Source organism: Peromyscus californicus, unplaced genomic scaffold (genome assembly GCF_007827085.1).
Source record: "Peromyscus californicus insignis strain IS unplaced genomic scaffold, ASM782708v3 Scaffold_13__1_contigs__length_99412109, whole genome shotgun sequence".
Lineage (NCBI taxonomy): Eukaryota > Metazoa > Chordata > Mammalia > Rodentia > Cricetidae > Peromyscus > Peromyscus californicus.
The window spans coordinates 79,082,508-79,109,508 of NW_026294424.1; the positions used below are offsets into that span (position 1 = coordinate 79,082,508).

Genomic DNA, 27,001 nt, shown 5'->3' on the forward strand with positions numbered 1-27,001 from the left:
AAGGGAGAGAGGGAGGGAGGGAGGGAGGGAGGGAGGGAGGGAGGGAGGGAGGGAGGGAGGGAGGGAGAGAATACACACACAAACCAATCATTCAATAGTTTCTGTTAAATTATTTTCGGTATCATTCCCAAGCTTACCCATAGGGACAATCTCTCTTGTTTCTGGGTCCTTTGCCAATGTTGCCTGAAAGGGATCTCCTAGAGTTATATCCAAATTCAGTACTAACCTATCCTCTGTAAAACAAATACCATTAAAATAAAACTTAATTAATTAATCTCCATTATAAAAAAAATCAGTACAAAATATGAGAGACAAGTTGTAAAGAAAGCTGACAAAGATTTAGCAATCTCTTCCTGATCATATGTTAGCACACTAAGAAACAAAATTTTAAATTCTAAGACATATTTAATGTAAAACCAATACCTCTGTGAGCCATTATGTAAACTTTCATTTCAACAAAACACTAAATGATGATTTGTATATTCCCTCAGAGCTGCAATCATGGCAAAGTTCTGAGAAAGTTCATTAAATGTCTACTGTAACCATATTTTGAGCATGGAAAAGGGAAGGGTCATATGACTCTTCAGTAATGCACTCATAAGGAAATATTTTATACTATACTGTACAGCTATTTTTATAAGAATAAAATTGTCCTACATTCTAAATTGCAGGGGGGCAACATTATAAAGTGGCTTTTACTGAAGAGAATACTATGTCTCAAGTTTTTAAAAGGTATGAAGTCTAAGTTACATTAGAACATGCTCATCATACTTTCAGAGCTATCACGATGTATCCACTTCCTGTTAGCTTTTTTGTTGACTTTGGCCAGGTTTCTTTTCGACGTTCTTCTGGGTGATACTGGAGGTGGGGATACTATTCCAATGACAAGTCTTCCTAAAATTTAATAAAAAAGGTAAAAATAACATTCCTGGGGACTTCAAAAGCTAAAAGCAAAACATTAAATATATTTCTTTTCAAAGTACCAAGGGAAATGCTGTTACTACATATTACAGCTGTTAAAGTGACACAAATTTTAACCAATTTCATTTGTGCCTCTAACACTCTAAATCTAGAAGCACTGATGAGACAAGACTCAATGACTGTTTACTCACCCAAAATCAACAGTTATCAATGGAGGGCTAAAGACAAAAAAGAACGCTCTAGAAACTAGTAATGAACTTGAAGGAGTAAGCCACATGTAAGTGTCCTTTAGCATAGCTACATCCATCTAAATAGGGAAATAACTTTATCACTTAGTTCCTTGTTAACTCTCTATAAACAGAATAGATGCTAAGAATGAGAAAGACACCATTTTTATCAGATACATTCTAGTATGTTTCATTTTAGGCTAGAAAGACAGTTCACCAGTAAAGAGATTGTTTATACTGCTCTTATAAAGGACCAGAGTTCAGTTCCCAGCACCCATGATGGGTGCCTCACAACCACCTCGTCAATCCAGCTCCAGGGGGATCCAATGATTCTTTGCCTCTGTGCATATCCTCACACCCACCCACATTCATATAATTAAATAAAAGTTAAAATGATTCACTTTATGCAATCAGAAACCTCAGATATTTAAGTGACAATATCTACAAAGTCACAGAGTCAAATAGATAGTAACAAAAAAAAGGGAAAAAAGTCAACACCTCTAAAATAATGAAACAAATCTGAATGAAAACCCAATTTTCAGATGTCTGTATGTGGGAGGTGATGATTAAATGAGGTAATGTATAATAATGTGTAGGCTAGGGCCTGTCACATGATAAAATTAATTAGAGCAATAATTCCTTCCTTTATAAGACATTATCATCTAAATTAGGTCTTACCTGATGGCCTTTCTTGATAATCTATCCGTTCCCCTCGCCAATATTCCAGAGGTTTCAAACGTATTCTCTTTGTTCTACGAACATTTGGTGAGTTGGAGGGCAGTACTGCCAAAAGTTAACAAAAATTCAAAGGCTGGGTAAACATAGTAAAGATGCATGCCAACCCTTAGAACATAATGTTTCTATGATGAGACAAAATCCACAAATTTTTAGATGTTTGTGCAAATAAATAAAAGTCCATGAAAAATGAAGCCTCTAGATTGGCCAAGAAATAAAAGTTTGATAATACCCACGTGTGAGAATGTTAATGGTATTATCTGAACAATGCTACACTCCATATATTAAACAGAATTGGTTCTTATAATTTGAGACTCCATTAGTTTATGACTCCCGCTAACCTGCAGAACCACTTCTACCAGGGACCCCTGCTATGGGATGTTCTGTATGCTCTGAATGTGTTGCTCATAAAATGCTGATTGGCCAGTAGCCAGGCAGGAAATATAGATGGGACAAAGAGAGAGGAGAAGGCTGGGAGTGGAAGGCTGAGTGAGGAGACGCTGCCAGTCACCAGCCAGACACAGAGGAAGCAAGATGTGAAGGCAGAACTGGGAAAAGGTACCAAGCCACATGGCTAAACATAAATAAGAATTATGGGTTAATTTATGTGTAAGAGCTAGTCAGTAATAAGCTTAAGCTAACAGCCATACAGTTCATAAATAATATAAGCCTCTGTGTGTTTACTTGGGTCAGAGCGGCTGTGGGACTGGTGGGTGAGAGAGATTTTTTCCTGACCACTGGCAGGCTGGGACACAGGAAAACTTCAGCTACAGCCCCCCACCCAGTCACAATATATGGCTAGGTCCCAAGTGGATAAACTTTATCTTCCTTCCTGCTCTCCATTCCAGTTTCTTTAGACCAACTTTTAGGCCTGCTGCAGCTTGCCCACCTTAGTAACATCTCCCAAGCCCATTTCCAAGTCCTTCAGACTCAGCCTGTTGGTGCAGAGTTCTTCCTTACCACATCTGTCAGCCTTTCCTTCTATCCCATCTCAATTGCATTATGTCTTCTCACTGAACCACAGAACTACCAGGGACCCCAGTCACCACACTTAGCTGGGAATCAGGGACTCCAAAGAAACCACGGTTGGTTAGGACCCAGAATGGACAATAGCAACCAAAATAGAACATCCACCACATAACAAAAACAAAAAGCGTTAGCTATGCCAAGAATCACTTCAAAAGTCATTAACTTCAGAAGCTAGATCCCAGGGCCAAAAAAATAAAAAAAAAAAAAAAAACCAAGAATATGAATAACTAAGACAATACAGGACAGTATAATGCCTCTTTCAGAAGCTAGTAATCCTATTATTGTAATAGGCCCCAAGAAAAGCATTTTAGCTGAAGCACAAGAAAGGACTTCAAAACTGGCAACAAACAAATATGTTCAAAGATGTTAAAGAGGATATGAATAAATGTGTTAATTAGGACTATGAAAACATAAACAGTTGAATGAAATAATGAAAATGATTCAAGATATGAAGGTAGAATTTAACAAAAAAGAACCACTAAAGAAAACCCAAACAAAAATAAAACTAAATAAAAAGCTTATGATGTCAAACAGAATCCTCAGAAGTAAGCCTCGCCAAAAAAAGACATGGAAGAGAGTCTCAGGTGATGAAGAAAAAATAGAAGAAATAGTTCAGTTAATGAAAATGATAAATCTAAAAAAGCCAGGCACAAAACAACCAGGAAACATGGGACACTACAAAATGACCAAACATACAAATAATAGGTGTAAAGGAAAGAGATGAAACCCAGGTCAAAGGCATAGAAAATATTTTTAATGAAACCATAGAAGAAAATGTCCCCAATCTAGAGAGAAATACCTATCAAGGTACACAAAGCACATAGAATACCAAATATGTGGGACTAGAAAAAAAATTCAAACCAGGAAACCTAAATAACAAGTTCTTGATATATACAACTTACCAAAGTAAAATTGAGATGAAACAATTTAAACAGATACGTATCACCAAGTAAAACAGAAAGAATAATTAAGAGCCTCACATCCAAATACCAACAACAACAAGCCCATGGACAAATGGATGCAGAATTCTACCACAAATTTTAAGAATGAACACCAAAATTCCTCAAATTATTCCACAAAATAGAAACTGAAGGAATATTTCCTAATTCATCATACAAAGCCAATATATTACACTGATACCAAAATTATACAAAGACTTAACAAAGAAAATTAAAGACCAATCTCTTTTATGAACATAGTTGTAAAAATTCTCAACAAAATACTTGCAAATCAAATTCAAGAACACATCAAAAAGATTATCCACCATGATCAAGTGGTATTCATCCCAGAGATGCTGGGATGGTTCGACATACATAAATCAATAAATGTAATCTAACACACAAACAGACTGGAAGACAAAAATCACAAGATCATCTCATTACATGAAAAGACCTTTAACAAGCATCTAACATATATGTGTGTGTATATGTATGTGTGTATATGTGCATATATGTGTGTATAAGTGTGTGTTTGGATGTGTGTATAAAGGTGTACATGTGCATGGTATATATGTGTGTGTATGTATATGTATATGTGTGTGTGTGTGTGTGTGTGTGTGTGTGTGTGTGTGTGTGTGTGTGTGTATGTGTGATAAAAATCAGGGAGACACTAAAGATCCAAGGGACATAACTCAACATAATACAGCCAATTAAAAGCAAGCCCACAACTAACATCAACTAAATGGAGAGAAGTTCAAAGCATCTCCGCTAAAATCAGGAACAAGACAGGATGTCCACTCTCCCCATACCTATTCAGTATAGAACTTGAAATTTTAGAAATATCAGTAAGATAACTGAAGGAGATAAAGGGGATACAAATAGGACAGGAAGAAGTCAAAGTATCTTTATCTGTAGATGCTAAGACGTTATACATAAGAGACCCTAAGGATTCCACCAGGAAATCCCTACCGTTGACAATCTTCAGCAAAGTAGCAGGATGCAAAAGTAACACACAAAAGTCAGTAACTTTTCTATATACAAATGACAAAAAGACTAAGAAATCAGGAAAACAGTACTTTCCACAGTATCCTCAAAACAACAACAACAAAATTGGGATAACTAACAGTCAAAGACAATGCAAATTTTAAGACATTGAAGAAAGAAACAAGACACCAGAAGATGGAAAGATCTCCCAAGCTAATGGATCTGTAGGATTAATGTTGTAAAAGGGGCCATCCTACCAAAAGCAATCTACAGTTTCAATACAGTCTCCTTCAAAATTCCAACACAATTCTTGACAGAATTAAACACCCTTCAACTTCATATGGAAACAAGCAAAACAAAACAAACTAAGGAAAAAAAAAAAAAAAAACAGGATAGCTAAAAGAATCCTGAATAATAAAAGTAGTTCTGGAGTTATCACAATTCCAGACTTCAAGTTATACTATACAGAACTACAGTAATAAATACAGCATAGTATTGGCATAAAAATAGACACATTGATCAATGGAATCAAACTGAAGACCCAGCCATAAGGCCACTCACCTATGAACACCTGGTTTTGACAAGCCAAAAACACAATGGAGAAAAGACAGCATCTTCAGCAAACGGGCAAATTGGATAGCTACATGTACAATGAAAATAGATCTATATCTCTCATTCTGCACAAAAATTCGACTCCAAATGTAAAAAGGACCTCAATATAAAACCAGATACCCTGAATCTAACAGAGAACATGGGAAAAAAGCTTGAACTCATTTTCAGCAAAAAGACTTTCTGAGCAAGACACTCAGAGACTAAGACTATGGTGGTTTAAATAAGAATGGCCCTCAAAGGCTCATATATTTGAATGCTTGGTTCTCGGTGAACTGTTTATAAAGGATTAGGAGATGTGACCTTGTTGGAGGAATTGTGTCACTGGGGCTGAGCTTCAGGTTTCAAAAGCCCATGCCAGGTCATCTTGCTCTCTCTCTGCCTACAGAGCATGGATCAGGATGTAAGCTCTCAGCTACTGCTCCAGCACCATTCTTGCCTGCCTGCCGCCATGCTCCCCACAGTGGAAATGGACCATCGCTTTGACACTGTAAGCAAACCCCCAAATAAATGCTTCCTTTTATAAGTTGCTTTGTTCATGGTATTTCATCACAGCACCAGAACAATAACTAAGCCAAAGACCAATAATAAATGAGTTCTCATGAAACTGAAAAACTTCTGGACAGTACAGGACATCATAATTTGAACACAACAGTAGTCAATAGAATGGGGGAAAAATCTTTACTAATTATGCATCTGACATAGGGTTCATATTTAGAATATATTAAGAAATAAAAAACTGAACAAGTAAAGAAATTAACCCAATTTTTAAAATGGGGTACACAACTAAACAGAGTTCTCAAAAGATGAAACACAAATAGCTGAGAAATACTTTTAAAAAGGTTAGCAGCCTTAACAATCAAGGAAATATAAATAAAAACTACTTTGAGGGGGCTGGAGAGATGGCTAAGTAGTTAAGCGCACTGGTTGTTCTTCCAGATGAGCCAGGTTCAATTCCCAGCACCCACATGGCAGCTCACAACTGTCTGTAACTACAGTTCCAGGAGATCTAACACCTTCACACCAATGCATATAAAATAAAAGTAATAAATTATTTAAAAAAAACTACTTTAAGATTTCATAATACACTATGAAATGCTGAGAACTGAATATATAATACTAATTGGGATATATTTTCCCTGCTTAAAAAAATTAAGTTATGTTTATAGAGAGATTCAATAATACCATTTTCTTCAATGGAAATACTGTAAGAATAAATTATTTTACCGAATTTGTGATGTATATTCCTATCTGGTGGCACATTAGAACTTTTTCTTAAATCTGCAAAATACAAAAGATAGTATTATAAACAATACCACAATGCCTGCTAATTCCATATTGACTTAAATTACTATCTGATCAACTTTCACTAAGTATTATAAATAAAATTTAAACCTGAAAATATAATTTATACTTTCGTTTTTCATTGAGTAACAATACAAACTAAGGAAAAAACAGTACAACATTTCTTTACACTTTGATACAACAAACATATTTAAAGAGCACAACCATTAAAATTAACAAAAAAACCTCTATTATTCATGACTGGTAAATAATCCACTAGCAAATAAAAATGCATGGCATAATGGTTAGGAATAATATGTAATAATGTTACCTACAATCTACCTACACCTTTCTTCTTAAAGTTCTAATAGTAAAATCACTCCCAGGTTCTCAACTTAGCAATGTGCTAAAACACCAAAAGATTTTGTCATTGATTTTTTTCCCCCGTCATATACACAAGTAATCTTTATTAAGAAGCAGAGTCCCAACATTGTACAGGTGCCCAAACTGGTGAGTCCACCTAGTTTACCGTGCAGCCACACTCCCAATCCTCAGATCCAGCCATAATCCTACATTCAGTGCCTAGGACTAATCTGCTGAGCCCCCAGCCCCAGCCCCATACTCTCCTCAACCTCCACGCTTGGGCCAGGGTACACATCCTATGTACTACCCCAGCATTTTCTGTGTCCCTAATACTTCAACCCACCACACCATATCCAGCTTCCACGTGCTATGCTCTGTCCCAGCCTACTGTGTCCACATCAAACACAGAACCAATGAATGAAGTCTACATGCCCAGTTTATCACAAAATAAAAATATGAAAAATCAAAACAGTATGTTTCCTCTAAATCCACCAGCCCTACAGAGGAGTTCTAAAAATAAAATTATTTAGATGAACTTTAGGACACCTAGTGCAAAAGAACTACCATAAACTTCAAAGAATTCAAGGAGTTTAAAGAAGAAACAGCTGAATGAACTTGAAGAATATAAATGCCTAAGTGACACCAAAAAAAAAAAAAACAAAAAAAAAAACCCTACACAGAAATGAAGCTGATGAAAATGATGAAGACATCCCAGGATTCAAACACTAAATTCAATAAAGAGGTGTATATTGACGAGAACTCAAGATGAAATGATGGTGAATTAAAAAAAAAAAAAAAACAACAAGAAAATTTAGGAGAAATCTTTATAAGTAGAATGAATCAAAAAGAAGACAGAATATGAGGACTCAAAGACAAAGTAGAAGTATGAGAAAGCAAAGAATATGAGAAATTAAAAAAACAATCCACAGGAAAGGAATATGCAGGAACATACACCACAGATGAGGAATAAAATCCCAATTCAATGGGATAGACCAGATCTTTAACAAGATAATAAAACAAAATGTCCCCAAACTAAGGAAAAACATACCCATACAGATACATAGTTAAAACACTAAGTATACAGAACAAAGAAATAATATTTAAAGCTACATGGAAAACAAACCACATTTGACATAAAGAAAACACATCAGAGTAACTGCTGATTTCTCAATGGAAACTGAACAGCAGAAGATCCTAGAGCAATGCACTAGAAGTTCTAAGAGATCATGGGTGACTACCTAGACGACAGAACCCAACAAAACTATCAGTCACAGTCAAAAAATGGTCCATAATATAAAAAGGCTAAAAGAACTCATGTTCACCAAACCAGCTCTAAAGAGAATACTGGAAACAATACTTCTATTTTTAAACAGAGAAACATGCATAATCAAGAGACCGTAGGAAAAAAAACAAAAACAGAAGAACTATAACTACTGAAATACAAAGTACAACTAGGAACAAGAAGAAGAAAAGAAGAAGGAGGAGGGAGAAGAGGAGAAGGAAAGGAGGAGAGGAGAAGAAGGAAAGGAAGGGAGGGAGGGAGGGAGGGAGGGAGGGAGGGAGGGAGGGAGGAAGGAAGGGAGGAAGGAAGGGAGGAAGGAAGGAAGGAAAGCTGTAAATTGCCTTTATTATGTTTAGGTATGTTCCTAGTATTCCTGATCTCTCCAACACCTTTATCATAAAGGGGTATTGGATTTTGTCAAAGGCTTTTTCAGCATCTAATAAGATGATCAACGTGGTTTTTTTCTTTCAGTTTGTTTATATGATGGATTACATTGACAGATTTTTATATGTTGAACCATTCCTGCATCTCTGGGATGAAGCCTACTTGACCATAATGGATGATTTTTTTGATGAGTTCTTGGATTCGGTTTACCAGTATTTTTGCATCAATGTTCATGAGAGAGATTGGTCTGTAATTTTCTTTCTTTGTTTCATCTTTGTGTGGTTTGGGTATTAGGGTAACTGCAGCCTCATAAAAAGAGTTTGGCAATGTTCCTTCTGTTTCTATTGTGTGGAACAATGTGAGTATTGGTATTAGCTCTTCTTTGAAATTCTAATAGCATTCTGCACTGAAACTATCTGGCCCTGGGCTTTTTTTTTTTTTTTTTTAGTTGGGAGACTTTTATCATAGAACCTTCATCCAGTAACTGATGGAAGCAGATGCAGAGATCCATAACCAAGCACCAGGCTGAGCTCCAGGAGTCTAGCTAAAGATAGGGAAGAGGGATTATATGAGCAAGGGAGGTCAAAATCATGATGGGGAAATCTACAGACACAACTGAACCAAGCTCATAGGAACTCAGGAACTTTAGACCAATAGCTGTGGAGTCTGCATGGGACCAGAATATGCCCTCTGCATAGAGGAGACAGTTGTGTAGCTTGGTCTGTTTGAGGGGGCCCTGGCAGTGTGATTAGGATCCATCCCTGGTGCATGAGCTGGCTTTCTGGGTTCCATTACCTATGATCAGAAGCCTTCCCCCTGCCCCATGCAGTGGGGAGGGGCTTGGACCTGCCTCAACTGAGTGTACCAGGCTTTGCTGACTCCCCATGGGGAGCCTTATCCTTTTGGAGGAGGGGATGGGGGATGGGCAGGGGGTGGGGGGAATCTGGAGGGGGAACTGGAGGAGGGATGAGAGGGGGATCTGTGGTGGTATGTAAAATGAATAAAAAAAATTTTTTTAATTAAAAAAAAAGAGTTAACAAATCTAGGAGGTGGATCTCTGAGGAGATAAACAAGATTAGCAGACCCCTGACTCAACTAGCCAAAAGAAAGAGGACCTGAATTAACAGAATCAGAAATGAACAGGGAAACATTATAACAGACACCAAAGAAATCAATATTATAAGTGAATGTTTTAAAAAAAAATACTCCATTACGTTGGAAAATCTAAAAGAAATGGACAAATTTCTAGATTTACTGAAATTACAAGGGGGAGGGAATTATGTAATTATATTTCAAATTTTTAAAATGGCAACAAAAAGAAAAGCCTCAGCAACATTTTCATTTCCTTTTTGAATTTCTGCCAGCCAGAGTGACTTGGTATACTAATTGAACACACAAAAATTACTTTCTGGGACTAATGTGATTACATCCAAAATCCTAAGAAGATATGCAAATTCCATTAGGGAGTCAAACTTTGGGGGGAGACAATAGTGCTATCAACTACTCAAGATTGCCATGCTTTCAGGAAAGCCAAGACAGCCCCACGAAAAGGCCATACAGAGGGAAAGATTCTGAGACAGCTCACAGCGTTCTGTCTATCCAAGATGGGTGCCAAACACAGAAGTGGGGAACTCATTTCAAATATCTAGTTCAATTAAACTTACAGAAATTAGTTAAATAGCTCATATCTAACTATCAAATCATAAATGTACCCTCCTAAGAACTGCCAAGACAAATCAAGTCTACTACCAGAACCACATAAAGTAAATCAATGGCTGTAGTAAGCCCCTGAGTTTTGAGGTAGCAATGAAGCAGCAAGTGGTTGGAGAACTTCTTGTTTATGATCTAAGTATGTTGACTGAAATACACGCATTTTCCAGAAAAGTTGGTCCAAGCTTTCAGAAAACAATTTTGTTTTGTTTTTTCGAGACTACTAAATCAAAAATAGAATTGTTGATTTGGAAGAAACTTTCATGTCTATAAAATTGAACTGTCCTGTACTAAATAAATCTGTGAAGATCAAAAGCAGATGAGTGTTTGCCCAGGCCTGAGAGGAAGAGAATCCAATGATGACTACATACCATTGACTTGTAAGCTAATTATGACATGTGAAGTTTATCTTAAAAATTAAGCTGTCTTCACCTCCACTCCAATCCAATTTCCCATGTAATCTGCACATAAGTAGATGCCTTGTCTTTGTTGAAAAATTTCCCACTATCTGGTAGATAGATAACTGAATGCATTGAGAATAATGGGAATGAGGTCCTTACTATTTGAGAAAGGTCTTATACAAACAGAAAAGAGAAAGTGTACTGTGCTGGAATTGGAGGCATAGATGTAAATCTGTGGTTTCTAGATATAAATATATATATAGCTGCTGTGCTGGATAGTTTTTGTCAACTTGACACAGGTTAGGGTCATCTGGGCAGAAGGAATCTGAATCAAGAAAATGCCTGCCTAGGATTGGCTTGTAGGCAAGTCTGCAGAGCATTTTCTTGACTAATATAGGAGGGCCTCTGCATCAGCTCCTGCCTCCAGATTTCTGTCCTGTTTGAGTTCCTGTCCTACCTTCCCTCTGGGATGAACTATGATGTAGAACTACAAGCTGAAATATACTTTTCCTCCCTAAGCTGCTACTGGTCATGGTGTTTTATCACAGCAGTAAGATAGATGGCAACTGTTAAATACAGTCAGTCTCAGAGTCTCAGTCTCTCTGCTTCCCACCAACCCTCCCACCGTGTGTGTGTATGTGTGTGTGTGTGTGTGTGTGTGTGTGTGTGTGTGTGTGTGTGTCTGTATGTCTGTCTGTGCATGTGTGTCTTCCTCCCACCCACCCTCCCACCGTGTGTCTGTGTGTCTGTCTGTCTGTGCATGCGTGCGTACGTGCGTATGTGTGTGTGTGTGTGTGTGTGTGTGTGTGTGTGTTTTCCTATCCTAGCCAAAAAAAAAAACTAGAGTCAAAGGTATGTCAGTAATAAGAACACTGATCTTAGATTCTAAATGCCATAGTCCACCAAAATAAATCAAGTGTTTTCAGAGAAATAATTAATTCCAAAGTTAAAAGTACACCTTATGGAACAACTTACATCCCCCAACTCCCTAAAAGGTAGTATTCCAAAAATGATAGATTCATAACAAAAGAAGGTACCAGCTAAAATAACAGCAAATGATGAAATCGATCACTATTTGAGTATAAGAATAAATGATAGTTAATTACTATAATACCACGGAGCAAAAACTAAGTATTTTTTAAATGATGACGCATTAAGTAAGTAACAATTCAGTCTGCTGTTTGTAAGGCATTTTCACTTCTCTAACAAAGTTTAAGTAAGGGGCTGAGAAGATGGCTCTGTGGATGAAGTACCAGCTGCATAAGTGTAAGGACATGAGTTTGGATTCTCATCACCCTCCTAAAAGCTATGCACTGGCCAAAGGCATTGTGGGGCATGGTGCATAGGTACATCCCCAGACCTTGCTGGTCAACCAGTCTAGCCCAAACAGCAAGCTTCCAATTTAATAAAAAGAGTCTGTCTCAAAAACAGGTAGAGAGAAAAAAGGAAGATACTCCAACATCAACTTGATCTGCACGTGTGCATTCACAGCTGCAGAGATCACATGTACAGAAGTGCGCACGCGCGCGCACACACACACGAGAATGGAGGGGGTGAGAGAAGGGGAGGAAACGAGGGAAGGAGAGGAGGGGAGGAGGGAAGGAGGACAGGTGGGGAGGAGGAGGTGGAGAGGACAAGAGGTTTTACCTAGGATGCATGATCCTACATTCAGTCCCCAGAACTCCCTTGGAAATAAAAATACAACAAAAACATTAATAATATAGAAAATGGGGCTGGAGAGATGCTCAGTGTTTAAAAGCATTGGCTGCTCTTCCTGAGATACTGATCACAGGTCGCTGTAACTGTGGTCTCAGGTAATTCTCATAGAATCTGATGCACTCTCCTGGTGTGCAGATGTATATGCACACAAAACACTCACATACATAAAACACATAAATAAATAAAAATTAAAAAAGAAAAACAGAAACAACAGTCTTCCAGTTCTGGTGATGTAGGCCTGCAATTTCACCTACTCCAGAGCCAGAGGCAGGCTGCAAGGTCAATAAGGTCAAGTCTGGCAAGTTGGCTGGTGACTACTACAGAGTTAGCTCAAGGCCTGCCTGGGCAACTTAGCAGGATCCTGTTTCAAAACAAAAGAGAAGAGGAATGTAAAAGATATAGCTCGATGGTAAAGTGCTTGCCCAGCATGCACAGGGCTTTGAGTTCATTCCTTAGTACCGTTAAAAAAGAAAGGGAGGGAGGGGATCAAACCAAAATCCAAGACATTGTTAGATTAAAATAAGTAAATAAAATGCATTTCATTATATCAAGAAAGTTTTAGCCAAAGCAGGCTACAGTGCATCCGGGGGTTTACACACTGGGTAACAGCACCGATAGGTCTGAAACAGGGGTTATACGGAATACAAGGAGAAGCCAACACACATCCAGCTGCAGTGAACACTCACTCCACCTCTACCAGTGATTAACAGTCTCTAGTCAGAAAGGATACAAACGGTCACAACAATATCAAGCTTACCATGTTCAAATCTACCATTCTGTTTCCTCTGCCTCCCCCCAAATATCTGCTCCTCCTTTTGTCTCCAATTTGGGTAAAAATAATGCTATTGTCTCAGATGTGTAGGCCAACAACCTTAAAAGTTATTTCTAGCACCTTTTATTTCTTATATCCAACCCAGTCGTCAGGAACTCCTCTTGACTCTGCCTTCCAAAATTTACTATCAGTAAAAGAAACAAACAACAACAACAAAAAAAAAACATAGCTTCTTAGACTAGCAGCAATACTAATTGGAATCAATACCAGAATTTTATATGTAAGTGAACTGAAGTTACAAACATTGAATTTCAAGATAAGAGCTAGTAAGGAGCAGAGGCAGATTTACCCCCAGGTCTAGACAGCGAGATCTCTATGTGCTCCTTCAGTAACTACTGGGTAACAGAAAAATTATTATAATTCAAACTATATTACAAGGAGCTGGAGCGATAACTCAGGCATTAAGACCACTTATTGATCCTACAGAGGACCAGGACTTGGTACCCAGCACCCATATCATGGGTCACAACCATCTATAACTCCACTTCCAGGGGATCCGATACCCTCTGCTGATCTCAAAAGACAGCAGTCACATACGTGGTGCACAGACAAACATGCAAGCAGAACACTCATAAACATAAAATAAATAAAGCTAAAACAATCTTCATACTTGAAAAAAGTCTATTTCTAAAAGAATCTATTACAGTACTATAGGGAAACCTATTAAATGACATCAAAATTATACTCAGGCAAATTCACTGCTTCTTGACCAAATAAAAAGTAAAAAAAAAAGAATACAGAAAGATGTAAATTTAAAAAGAAATATATAAAATAAGTCTAAACATAGGGGGAAAAAAGAATTAGTGAATTAGGAACAAAAAAGGTATAACTTCATATTCAAGCACAAAAAAAAAATGTGTAAAACTTTACTGAGACATGAAGTTTCAAAATTATTTAAAAAAAAGGAAAACACCCTAATGAATCCAATATATCGACCATCTACCTTCAGTAACCATCAACATGTACTTACTGTTTCTTTAAGTACTTCCTTACAGTTTAACGGATTTATTTGTTTATTTATTCTGTTGCAGAGGGTATTTACTCCCAGAGAACAATGATAGAAATAATTCTCTCTATCTACTGTGTGGTAGGTTCTAGGAAACAATGGTAGAAACAATTCTCTCTATCTACTGTGCGGTAGGTTCTAGGGAATGGAACTCAGGTTGTCAGGTTGTTAGCAAGTGCCTTTACCCATCTGGACCATTTCAACAATTTCCAACTTTACAGCAGTAATCTCAGGAGTAGATCCACACTTACTATTACTGAACATTTAAATAAACACAGAATACCTTACTTTATAGTCATAGTGCCATAGAAACCAAGACAGTAGAAAATAATAACTTACCCAAACTCTCCTGGTCCTTTTCATCACCCACGTCAGAATTATTGCTTCCAGACATTAAATGATCCTTGAACCTGGAAGGTCCACTTAAAAATAAAATAAACCATAAAATTTGTGCTTTTATAATATAAAACCCTGTGTATCTAAATTTCATGATGTCTTAAAACTGCCATCAGTTTCTTTCTTATGAAACTAAAAGTGATGTAATACATCAAGAATGTATTTCCATGCAGCATCAAGCAAGGACTATGATTTGATCCCATAATTGAGTCAAATCTGACAAATACAAATTTATATAAATGAAAGAGATTGAGCTTAGATAGCTCAGGCCCTGGGCCTCCTTATTGTAGCCTAAACTGGTCTAGAATTTGCAATCCTCCTGCCTCAGCCTCCTGAGCATTAGGATTCTAGGCATGCACTACCAAGCTCAGCTAGAACATTTTAAATTAATTCATGGATCAGTTATGAATTTAGTCAAGTCCAATAGCAAGCTTCTTTCACACAAATAACAGAAACCAGCAAGCATATCGTAATTTTAAAAGAAACCATCTACAAAAAATAAAATTAAACATATAGTCATATCATCATAGTTGACTCAAGCTATGGTAGTCCCAGGTTCCTTTCCTTCTCCAAGTCCTAATCACAATAAAGAACCCTCCTTCAAAAGCCGAGGTTTGCTTAATTTATTAATCTTGCATTTTTAAAGGTTTTAACAGTTCATAGCTAAAACAAGCAGGTTAATCTCACTTGTTCAGTGTTAGTGAATATTTTAACAATACATCCACAAATTCTGCTACAATCTTCTTCTCAAAAGATAAAGTCTTACTTCCCTTTTCCTGAGTGTGGTGTGGACTTGTGATGACTTGTTTCTGATGAACAGAAACCATAAAAGTGAGTGTAGACCTTGCACAGCCTTGATGCAGCTGGGGAGACTTGGACCTGCCTCTACTAAATGTACCAGGCTCTGCTGACTCCCCATGGGAGGTCTTACCTTGTTGGAAGAAATAGGGGGTGGGTTATGGGGGGAGAAGGCTGGAGCGGTGGGAGGAGGGAAGAGAGGAGGATCTGTGGTTGGTATGTAAAATAAATAAAAAATTCCTTAATTTGAAAAAATGAGAGACAGAACTCCAAGATTAAGTAATTAAGAGGTATTTGATTTCCCTTGTCTTCTCTCAGGTTATTTGCTTTGTAGGAAGTCAGCTGCCACATGACAAGAAGTGAAGGTTGACTACCAAAGACAGTAGAGAACTGCAACCTTCAGCCAACAGCCATGAGCCATGAATGGATCCTTCCAGGTGTAGTCAAGTCATTAAAGAGATACAGAGAGACACCTCCAAACCCAAACAGCTGGCTAAGCCTTGCCCAGATTTCTGACCCCACAGAAAGGATAAAGCAACACACATTTGCAAGCCAACAGCAAAAATAAAATTCTGTTTGGAGTAACATAGAAATGGATAAACAGTACAGTGAGTAACTTCTATTTTCACTACACTATATACACACCTTTCTTCCCAAATCGAATTTTTAGGCTCGCCTGAATCCCAGTTAGACTCTATTGGTGTCTTACTTGTATATTTCCCAGTATGAGACTTTAAATGAACATTTTGTGAAGTCATAATACTGTTTTGATACTTAGAGCCTCGTGTAGGTCTATGAGAAAAAAAAAAGGTTAAAATTATTTTTCAAAAGTTCTTTCTTCTAGAAACAATATACAAATGTTTATACATGCAATATATACTCAGCTATAACAAGTATCAGTTCATCATGTTCAGACCTTAAGGTTTACAACTAGGTCCACAAAGGTATCTGAAGTCTACCAAGACTCCGGTACAAACCTGGCCTGAGAATAAGAGTGATGCTGAGTGACATTAACAGTCTACCACATGCACTACACAACCAGATACTCATATTCCCAATGTGACAGCAAGGAAACAAGTTCAGAGTGGTAGTGTACCTAGGTGTCATCTAGCTGACTGCAGAGCCTGGATTTAATATCAGCTTTGACCAAGTGCTTATTCTTACTCTGAAGACTGCATAACAGACAACTACTAAATTCTCAACAGGGGAGGGAAAAACAACAGCTATATTGTAAATACAACAGAAATTACCCAGAAATATCCAGACTTTTCGTCTGAGTTGGGTCTGCCTCGTTGTTTTCCAATGGCTCACTCTGGGAACCAGAGATTTCATCATGACTAACACTTCCTCTAGAACCCTTAACGTTTGAAGACTTCTGTGCTCTCGAGCTGCCCTTTGTCTTCTGTCTTTTTGATGGAAAAGGTTTTTTGCCAGGATTCTCAGGTAATTGATTTTTCTTAGCCCGTTTTCTTCTATTGTGATACACCCCTGACGATTCATTTTCTCTTGAAGAACTTCTATTAACAGAACCTGAAAGATTCAATGACAATTTGAAATTAGCATGTTTGTTCAAGTGATCTGGCTCACTGAAATACCAACATCATTATATTTACATATAAATACACATAACAATTTCATAAGCTAAATCTGTTTTCACATAAAAAAATTCTTACATTTTTCAATTGTATTTACACGACATGCTAGATTTTTTAAATCTATCATAAACTTCCTTAATTTTTTTCTCTGGCTCTGCCCTGACCATCTGTAATGGTAAGTGTTGTCAACCTAAAAGAATCTAAATCTCCTAGGAGATGGGCTTCTACATATGCCTATAAGGAGGCCATGTGGATTGTATTAACTAAGGTGAAAAGACCCACCCACACCCAGGAGAGTGGCACCATTCCTTGGCTGCCATCTTGGATCCTGGATGATTCAGGTGGGGAAAGATGCTTCCTAGATGCGGATGCAATACAAGCACAGCTAGCCTCCTGATGCCACCGTATCTGACCCCTCTAGAACTGTGAGCCAAATAAATCCTTCCTCTCGTAAGCTGCTTTTGTCAGAGTATTATCACACTAACAGAAAAGTGGTTAAGATAGCATCCTTAAGATCTGAGTGTTTCCTGTAATTCCAAATTTCTCAGTTTATCATCTTTCTTTGTAGCAACCTAGCCAGCCATAGCATCTTGTACTAAAATCGTACTCAATTCGATCTAGGATTCCCTACCATCTCTTTCTTATTTTTATTCTTCTTCTGATTTTTAAACATCTATCATTACATGTATTATTTTATCTATACTATTTTCCCTCATAGAATGTAACCTTCTTAAGTACAAGGACTTCTAACTTTGGCTATGTTTATCCACAGACCATGCCTCCACACAGAATACTGTATAAATTTATACTTTATAACTGACAATATTTCTGTTGGTGAACCAATTTAACTTTGTCTTTATAAAATTTTTCTATATAATGGGAATAAGTCACACATAACCCTGTAGAGAATGATTGGAGGGGGCTTTTAACAAAGATGATTTAAATAAAAATACTTACCTTCCTCTGGTTTTACCAGCCACCACTCAGATGGATGGTGAGAAATTCTACAACTTCTCCTGACACTCACAGATACTTCGTCAGGCACACATTTGTCCTTAGACCCACCAGAAAAACATTTCTCTCTGGATTTTTCCTCATCTTTTTGGGTGCTATGCTTTTTTTTCTTGTTTTCTAATGTAAAGAAAAACCACAAAAACTATTCAAAATATCAGTTTTCAAAAGTTCACAACAGGTTTTAAATAAATAAAATTCAATTACAGAAACATGTTTATCTCATGAGCTACTTTCAAATTAGTTTCTTTAAAAAGCCATGTGTTTTCAATCTCTGGTTTTCTGTCAATTAAATATAAACGCTTCACATTGCCTGTCATAAACTAAAAGAGAAATATGTGTGTATGTGCATGCAGGTACATGCATATAGGTGCACATGTATGGAAACCAGAGGACAATCTTAAATGTCATCTCTTCTCTTTATTTATTTTTTTCTACTTTGTTTTATTGAGAGGGCTACTGCCTAGAACTCACCAGCTAGGCTATGCTGACTGGCTATCAAGCCCCAAGGATCTGCCTATCTTTGCCTCCCTAGTACCGGTATTACAAATGTGGGAAACCTCAACAGCTTTATTTTTCTAACTTGGGTTCTGGGGATCAAAATCAGGTCATTCTGCTTAAAAGACAAGCACTGAGCTATCTCCCTAGCTTGAGTATCTTTTGAAAAACAAAACATTGTTTCTTTGTACTCACCACTTCACAAAAATAAAACAGGTAATTACTGACTTTCATTTTAATTGTTTTGAAATCTAATTTTGGAAGAAATTAAGTATAACTAAATTATAAACCTTGAAATGAGATTACTTTGGATTAACCCTACTAGCTCAATCATGTATCCTTAAAATTTGTGATCAAACAGAACTTGGGATGATAGCAGGAAAAGTGAGAAATCAGCCACAGCAGAAACTGTTAAGCTTTGATGATGGAGAAGGACCATCTAGGATTATGGGTACCTAAACACAATGGAAAAAGTAAGGAGCAGACCCCTTACAGACACACCAGAAAGAGAGCTAAACAAAGATCTTTGTTTCCATCTTGTGAAACTTCTGACCTAAAAATTATATAAGATAGGAAAAAATTTTTAAGTGTTTTGTTTAAGCTAGTAAATTTGTAACAAAAATGGAAAATCAGAATCAGTATGGCAACACATCAGAACATTATATTCAGTCTTTACTCAAAAATATTTATGAAGATATAAAGATCTTTGGCAATATTGGGTAGGGACTTATTTTCTGTTCTACTTTCATCCTATATACATGTTTATCTGTCAATCTACATACCCACCACACACACACACACACACACACACACACACACACAGAAATGTTAGCAGGTGAAAACGCTCCATTAACTTGTTTATAGGCTTTCACTTCTCCATGGGTGTTTCCGCCTTAGGATCTATTTCAATAAATTAAAAACAAAAACAAAAAACTGACTGTGCACTGAACTAAACCTAGAGAGATTCTCAAAAAGAACCCCCAAAAGACTTGTGAATCTGCAGGCAGCTTTCCTTTGCCTAGCTCCCAAAGCTAAGGAGGAATATAACACCTATAAAATACTCCTACTCTGAATTAATATAAACACTTACCAACAGGCAGCATCTGTTTCTTGGGAACAGGCTCATTTCTCCCCTCTTCACAGCCTTCCATATTTCTCTTTGAATTTACATGTGACTTGTCCTGGCCAATGTTTGACATGTTCCTCTTCCCCTTTTTACCCTGTTGCACATTAAGCTGCTCTTCAACTACTGTAGGCTTCGATGCTCTTCTCTGCTGCTGTCTTACAGTCCTTTTGCTTCCAGATGGTTTTTTGGCATTCTCAGAACGCATTTTATTTTCTGTAGATCTACAGTCATTTTCCAGTTCATCTGTACAACGAGTCCCCAGGAGGTTTTCAACAGAAGGCTGAGATTTCTCTATTGGGGGAGCCTTATGAGACTGTGAACCACTTATCAAAGTCTCAGCTGACACACTGTCAGGTTTTTCTCTTGACTTCTTATCTTTAGCAGTTACAATGTTTCCAGGAGTTGGCGAGTGGTGTCTCAGATGTCTGCCTTTTCTTGGTATTGTCACCCAAGGTTGACTTGCAAAACTTCTATCTGACTCATCAATAATAAATTCATCTTCTAATAATTTCATGTCATTTGCAGGAGATGAAAGAGGTCGAACTGTTGTTGTATGTCTAACAATGGAACTGAAACAAAACATTATTTTAACAGTTAAAGTAACTGAAGTTTCATCTTTATTTACTGAATATTCTTTACAGGAAATAAAATCACAAGTCTCCTCAATTTTCTCTTAATCTTCTTCTCCATTTTATAATACTAAGATCATAGAAATTTAAAGTTGGGCATCCACTTTGATGCCCCTCAATCAATACACATGCTAAAACCTTGAAATTTACAACTGTATAATTATAACGCAACGTATTTACTAACAAAAAAAGAGTGCATGCCTTATCCATGTTTGATTAAACTATTTGTACAGATATCTGCATTTCTTTACATCTAAAACATTAACAATGTTAAATATAATAAGCCATCACATCCAATATTTTAAAAGAAAAGTAATATAAGTGATCTTGAATGCCTTCTTATCCTTTTTATATCTGACAGATGTAAGTAAAAGAAATGTAATCATCATTCATATAAATGAACTATAATACAGAATTTCAGCTTAAGTTCTAATACTTCATGCTTATTCTCACAGATATTTCTATACAATAATAGTGGTTCAGAATGAAGTTGACTAGGGTACCACTGGCACAAGAAATTTAGTGCTAAAAAAACAGGGAAAGATGACTCTTATTATAAAGCGGACAATGCCACACAATCTGTTGTCATGAGGACAAATCATTGTCTCCTGCTAGAGCCCTCTAGTCCCACATAGCTAACCCTGAATTTATTTTACTAAGGAAGCATTATCATACTTGCATATACTCAGTTATAAAAGAATTATAAATTTACTAAAATATTCATAAAAGAACACATTTGTACATCTTAGGCAATTCACACATTTAGTAATTGCCCTGGTTAGGTTTGTTTGTTTGACGGGTTTTGTTGTTGTTTGGCTTGGTTTTTATCAACTTGACACCAGCTACTGTTCTCTAATAGGGAAACACAATAGAAAAATGTCTCCATAAGATTGGCAAGCCTATGGAGCATTCCCTTATTAAGTGACTGATGTGAGAGGGCCCAGCCCCTTGTGAGCAGTACCACCCCTAGGCAGGTGGTTCTGGATGGTCTAAGAAGCAGGCTGAGCGAGCCACCAGGGAGCAAGCTAGTTAGCAACACTATTCCATGGCCAATCTTATTTACCCAGCTGTGACTCCTGAATTACAATAATGACTAGTCTCTTAACAGACTCACTGGTACAATCATGGCAGGAATACCAGAAGTAACCAACCACTTTCTGACTGGATTTAGCTCCCACTACACAAGATGAAAGCCATACCAGGCAGCACTATTGGGGTCAAGCACCTGTGGCTATACAGGTCATAGGCCCTAGGGGACAACCTGCTACTATTATTCTCTAAATGGACATAGTATTAAACTAAGTGCTATTGGCTTTTTGTTATGCCCATACATAAATGTATCTCTCAACCCTCACAGAGAAGCTACTATTTATAGTAGAAAAAAAGAGACCTACAGAAAATTAGAGACCGTGGATTGTCCTAAATGGGATATCTATATCACACTCCCTTCTCTCAAGGGATCAAATGATCAAGGATGATCTGTGGGAGAGAAGTGAGAAGAATATAAGCGCCAAAGGCAGCAGGTGACTACAAAGGAACAGTATCTTCCAGACATAACAGGGCAGCTGGACATATGAACTCACAGTGGTGGTGACAGTATACATAAGACCTGTGCAAACTCATGCCAGTGAAGGTGGGCACAAAGTCCCACCGCTAACCAAGGATACTGGCAACTGAGAGCTGTTGGCAGAGAGATACTTGGTTTTCTTCAAGAATGTAGCCCTAGTAAGTAAACCACGCTCCAGTGGGAAGGTCACACATCCCAGAATACATGCGCAGCATAAAATGGACTTTTAACATGTTAAAAAAGAAAAGGCCACAAAGCTGTGTGGGTAGGGAAGGAAGGAGCCCAGATCTGGGAAGAGTTTGGGGAGCTGTATAAATGGGGAGGAGTATGAATGATCAAAACACATTGTACAAAATTCTAATGAAAATTTTATAAGTCAATAAGAAAAGAAAATAAGATTTCTATATTAAATAACAAAGAACACCCAAATATGGTTCAGAGAATGAATCAGAAGAAATGTCCAAAAGGACAGTTTTGTAATAACTTTACCTAGATTCACTTTTCCTCTTGACAGTTTCTAAATACAATGCTGAAAAACTCTTCTTAGATCGTGGTTGGATTTCACAGCTCAAATCTTGTCCTCTTCTCTGAGATGTTTCTGATGCTATCCCTTCTTGTACTTCTGATGTGCTGTCTTCTTCTACTACATTGTTCTCTATTTCTGCTTTGTTCAAAATACTTTTATCTTCAAAGTTTAACCTGAAAGGTTGAAAAGGTAAGCAAATTCTCCATAAGGTAAATTACACTTATAACAAAGGTCTCCAAATAACAAAGTATCTTAAATAACCTATTGTTTGTATCCTAAAAGCAAAAAGAAAGCTCCAAGAAATGGAACTGGGTTTATAACTCATCCGTACTCTGTTGTTCTAGAAAGAACCTAATACTCAAACTTGCAATCACAAATAATATGCAGGAAATATAAATTGTTTCTTTCAAGAAGTTAAAGATAATGGGGTGGAATGAATGTAAGCAATGCACAATGGTATATAAAAACGTCAGTGAAAATTATTATTTTGTAAGATAACTAAAAAATGTTAAATAAACAAAAGACATTACAGAAAACTTACTATCACAAAGAAAACTTTGTCTTATTTATTGTGTATCTGCATGTATGTGTTAGGATGCACATGCCACACAAGCACATGGACGTTGAGGACAACTTTGTATGATGAATAAGGATGCACATGCCACAGCACACACATGGACGTTGAGGACAACTTTGTGGAATCAGATTTCTCTTTCCAGCTTTATTTGGTTTCCAGAGATTGAACTCTAGTTACCAGACTTGCACACCAGGTGGCTTAATTTGCTAAGCCATCTCACCAGCCCCACAAAGAAAACATTTTCCCACAGACTCTAGAAACGTTAACCTCCCAATCTCTCTGAAGTATACTTTAATGCCTTTCTTACGACTAATTAAAAACTAAAGCTAAGCAAAAAGCATTTGTTTTCTTCTCATGTTACCCCTCAACCCCTTTCTTCAAATCTACATAAGAGGCTAAGTTAGCATTTGCAATATAAGGATAAAAATTAAGAATTATTACTCAGACAAAAATTACCTCTTCCTGGTTTTAAGAGAAATGTCTGTATTTGAAGATTTTGTATCTCCTGAATTTCTTAAGACGGAAGCCACTCTTTTTTGGCCAAGAGATGAAATAACATTCTGCAATTTAGACGTTTTTGCACCCAAAGGAACCACAGGGGAGCCACCAGATAAGACAAAGTCATCATTGGTGGCACTGTGGTGACCATTTGTTTTTTTACTTGACATGTTGTTTGAGTCCGCTGTACTTTTAGCCGGAATTTTCTGATGAACTTCATTAGCCTGAACTAAAAGAAAGTCATGTGGTGACAGTTCTCAGTAGTTAAAAACAGTATTTAAATCAAATGTACTTTAAAAAATTAACCATAGTTAGAATAAGAAGCTTTCAGAAGACACATATTTCATTAAGTTTAGAATCAAAGGCCTATAATTAAAATACCTAAGTATTTTAAAGAGTTCTGATACCAAATTAATGAACTGAAGCATATACATGTCTACATCATCTGAGGTTATAAAAACACAGAAATCCTCAAACACAGAAACTCCAAAATGTATGCCCAAAGTCTTGAAATGTACAGTTTGTACACAGCTAAAATACGCAGAACAGAGAAATTATGAAATTCTGCTGTGGACAGGCTAAGAGCAAGTAAGCTCTTATGTATACATAAGAATCATACATACTCCAAACCTGGAATGTAACACTATATTGACATAGTAAAAAACAAATGAGGTCCAAGTTCAAAAGTGTGTTAAATTAAATTGAAATTCAATACAAAAAAGTAATAAATTCAGAAGAGCACAGATTAATGAATGAATGTATCTGACAAAACAAACATGAAATATATCACTTTATATATGTAGGTATGTGGCTAGATGAACATACCTATAAATATAACAGGCATACACATAACGTGTGCATACATGTATCTATATACACATACAGAGAATATACATACATACTTACATAAAATCACCATCAGTCTTCAATGTCAAAGAAAAATGACTAGACAGTATTCATACTAATGTATTGCTCTTAAATGCACAGATTTAAAAATTAAATACAACAAAAAAGGGCTTGTGGTTCAGTGGTAAGATGTCATTTCTCTACTTCTACCTCTTAATGAAACTAAATTCCTTAGAAATCACCCATCAACAACAACAAAAAAAAAAACGGGGCTCTGAACCCTGAGAGGAACTAGGGTATCAACATAGAAAACAGAAGACTAAGGAACAATTCACAATGTGGTCTTTGGGTTTCCTGGTCACTTCCCATTTGTCCCTGGACTAGGCATCTGAGATGTCTGCAACCCAGAACCGACACTAAGCAAAGGGAAAGGAAAGAACCCACATACTCTCAATAAGGTAAGAGCATACCGACTAGAGGGAAACTCCAACCCTAGGTCTAGAACATGGGCCATGGGGGCTCTCTTCTGCCTGTAGTGGCAGAGAAGCAAAGCGCCAGGTTGTACTATGGGACAGGGGTAAGTATTATGGAGGAAAAGTCCTTGTCAGATAATTTGTATGTGCACTTTCTACTACACCTTAGTTATCCATTTACACAGTTTATAGTGCCCTTCAAGCTTTAGCATTTTGAAGGGCATATATATGTTGTTGAAGAAGACAAATAAAAATTGTCAAAAATTACAACATCAAGCCCATTCTAGTTAGAGTTTTAACAAAGTTATCAGGAACCAAATAAAACTGAAAGTTCAGAGAAACATTTTGTGAATGGTAGGTGAATAAATGAAAATAGTTAGTTTTGAATCATACATACTCCAAACCTGGAATGTAACACTATATTGACATAGTAAAAAACAAATGAGGTCCAAGTTCAAAAGTGTGTTAAATTAGATTGAAATTCAATACAAAAAAAGTAATAAATTCAGAAGAGCATAGATTAATGAATGAATGTATCTGACAAAACAAACATGAAATATATCACTTTATATAAAATCCATCTCAGATGGACTGATGCCCCACAAAAGATAACAAAATTAATATCTTATTATAGATATGTACTACTAGGGGGAAAAGGACTGTTGTTTAATCAAAATAGGAAACTAGGCAACTTACAGCTAAAAGTCACACATTCTACAATTAAAATAAAGAGTGTTAAGTTACATAGTTAAAAATGTAATTTCAGCTGTCATTGTGGTATAATACTCTGGAAGAAGAAGGCAGACTGATCTCTGAGTTAGAAGCCAGCCTGATAGCCACAGTGAGTTCCAGAGCTACATAGTAAGATCCTGTCTCAAAAAATAAAAATAATTATTATTATTATTTCAGGTCTGGCCTGATGTTTCAGTGAGGAGAGCTGCTTACCAAGCAAGCCTGACAACTGAGTTCAAGTACGGGAACCTGTGTGAACGTGGAAGGAGAGAACCAGCTCCAAAGTAATCCTCTGCCCTCCACACACATGCCATGGCATGCCAATCACAGTGCACACATGCCATGGCATGCCAATCACAGTGCACACATGCACATGCAAATAATAACAATTTTTAAATGTATATATTTATATTTTTAAGCCCATAATCTAGGGATCAGTTAGAAGCATACATGCCACACAGGGCAATCATGTCACACACAAGCTTATTTCTTTTAAATTTATGAGCACCAATGGAGCTGTGGAAAAGTTCAAGAGTTCCCGAAACAAAATGATGGAAACAATGATTAGATTTTTCTTTTCAATCTTTGAGTCTATGAGCTCAAACAGAATAGCAGTCTTCTAATTTGGAACAAAGATAAAGAAAAAGTAAAATTAAAAAATAAAAAAAAATAAAAAAAAAAAAAAACCAGCAGCATCTATCACAGAATAAAGCAAAAGGAAAAGGGGGAAGAAAATCAACCAGACCACAATCAACTGGACCTTGTCTGACCCTGACTGATCCTGTCACCTGACCACAATCAACCGGACCTTGTCCGACCCTGATCTTTTCACCTGACACAAGGTGTCACCACCTTTGTCATGGCAGCTTTTTAACTGTCATGAGTATACTACCAACCTGATCCATGAGCAGCTTCACTCAGTTCTGCAGCAACTTGCAGAAAAGCTTCTTTGCTCCTTGAAGAACCCGGAACTGATTTTGAACGTGATGCCTGGCACTGAGCACAAAGAAATACATTGATGTACTTTTATTATATTGTCAATTCTGATTAGATGCATGCTTTTAAAATGGGGGGAGTCAGCTAAACAACAAAGCAGCTGGTCCTGTATACTGAAGTATGGTGATATTTTATTTGTACTGAAATGTGATTTTATTTGTATGTTAATAAATAAAATTGCCTGGGGGTCAGAGCTAACAGCAAGCCATTGCAAAAGCCATGGCAAAAGCCAGGCGGTGGTGGCACACGCCTTTAATCCCAGCACTCAGGAGGCAGAGACAGGCGGATCTCTATGAGTTCGAGGCCAGC

General features: G+C 37.0%; 1 protein-coding gene across 2 annotated transcripts in view; it reads right to left on the bottom strand.

Annotated features, from left to right (window-relative positions):
• Cenpc (centromere protein C) overlaps positions 1 to 27,001 on the bottom strand; it is a 57,157-nt gene that overhangs the window by 14,890 nt on the left and 15,266 nt on the right. Inside the window, exons 5-16 of one of the 2 annotated variants that reach the window (XM_052735296.1) lie at positions 26,593 to 26,692; positions 23,604 to 23,874; positions 22,534 to 22,743; positions 19,813 to 20,417; positions 18,171 to 18,344; positions 16,869 to 17,148; positions 16,264 to 16,410; positions 14,764 to 14,846; positions 6,671 to 6,724; positions 1,827 to 1,931; positions 772 to 894; positions 138 to 233 (exon numbers count right to left, since the gene is read on the bottom strand). In XM_052735296.1, the coding sequence (XP_052591256.1) occupies positions 138 to 233; positions 772 to 894; positions 1,827 to 1,931; positions 6,671 to 6,724; positions 14,764 to 14,846; positions 16,264 to 16,410; positions 16,869 to 17,148; positions 18,171 to 18,344; positions 19,813 to 20,417; positions 22,534 to 22,743; positions 23,604 to 23,874; positions 26,593 to 26,692 (2,248 nt within the window). Of the gene's footprint in view, positions 1 to 137; positions 234 to 771; positions 895 to 1,826; positions 1,932 to 6,670; positions 6,725 to 14,763; positions 14,847 to 16,263; positions 16,411 to 16,868; positions 17,149 to 18,170; positions 18,345 to 19,812; positions 20,418 to 21,871; positions 21,950 to 22,533; positions 22,744 to 23,603; positions 23,875 to 26,592; positions 26,693 to 27,001 lie in introns of those variants that run through there. The other variant, XM_052735297.1, reaches the window with a different exon arrangement.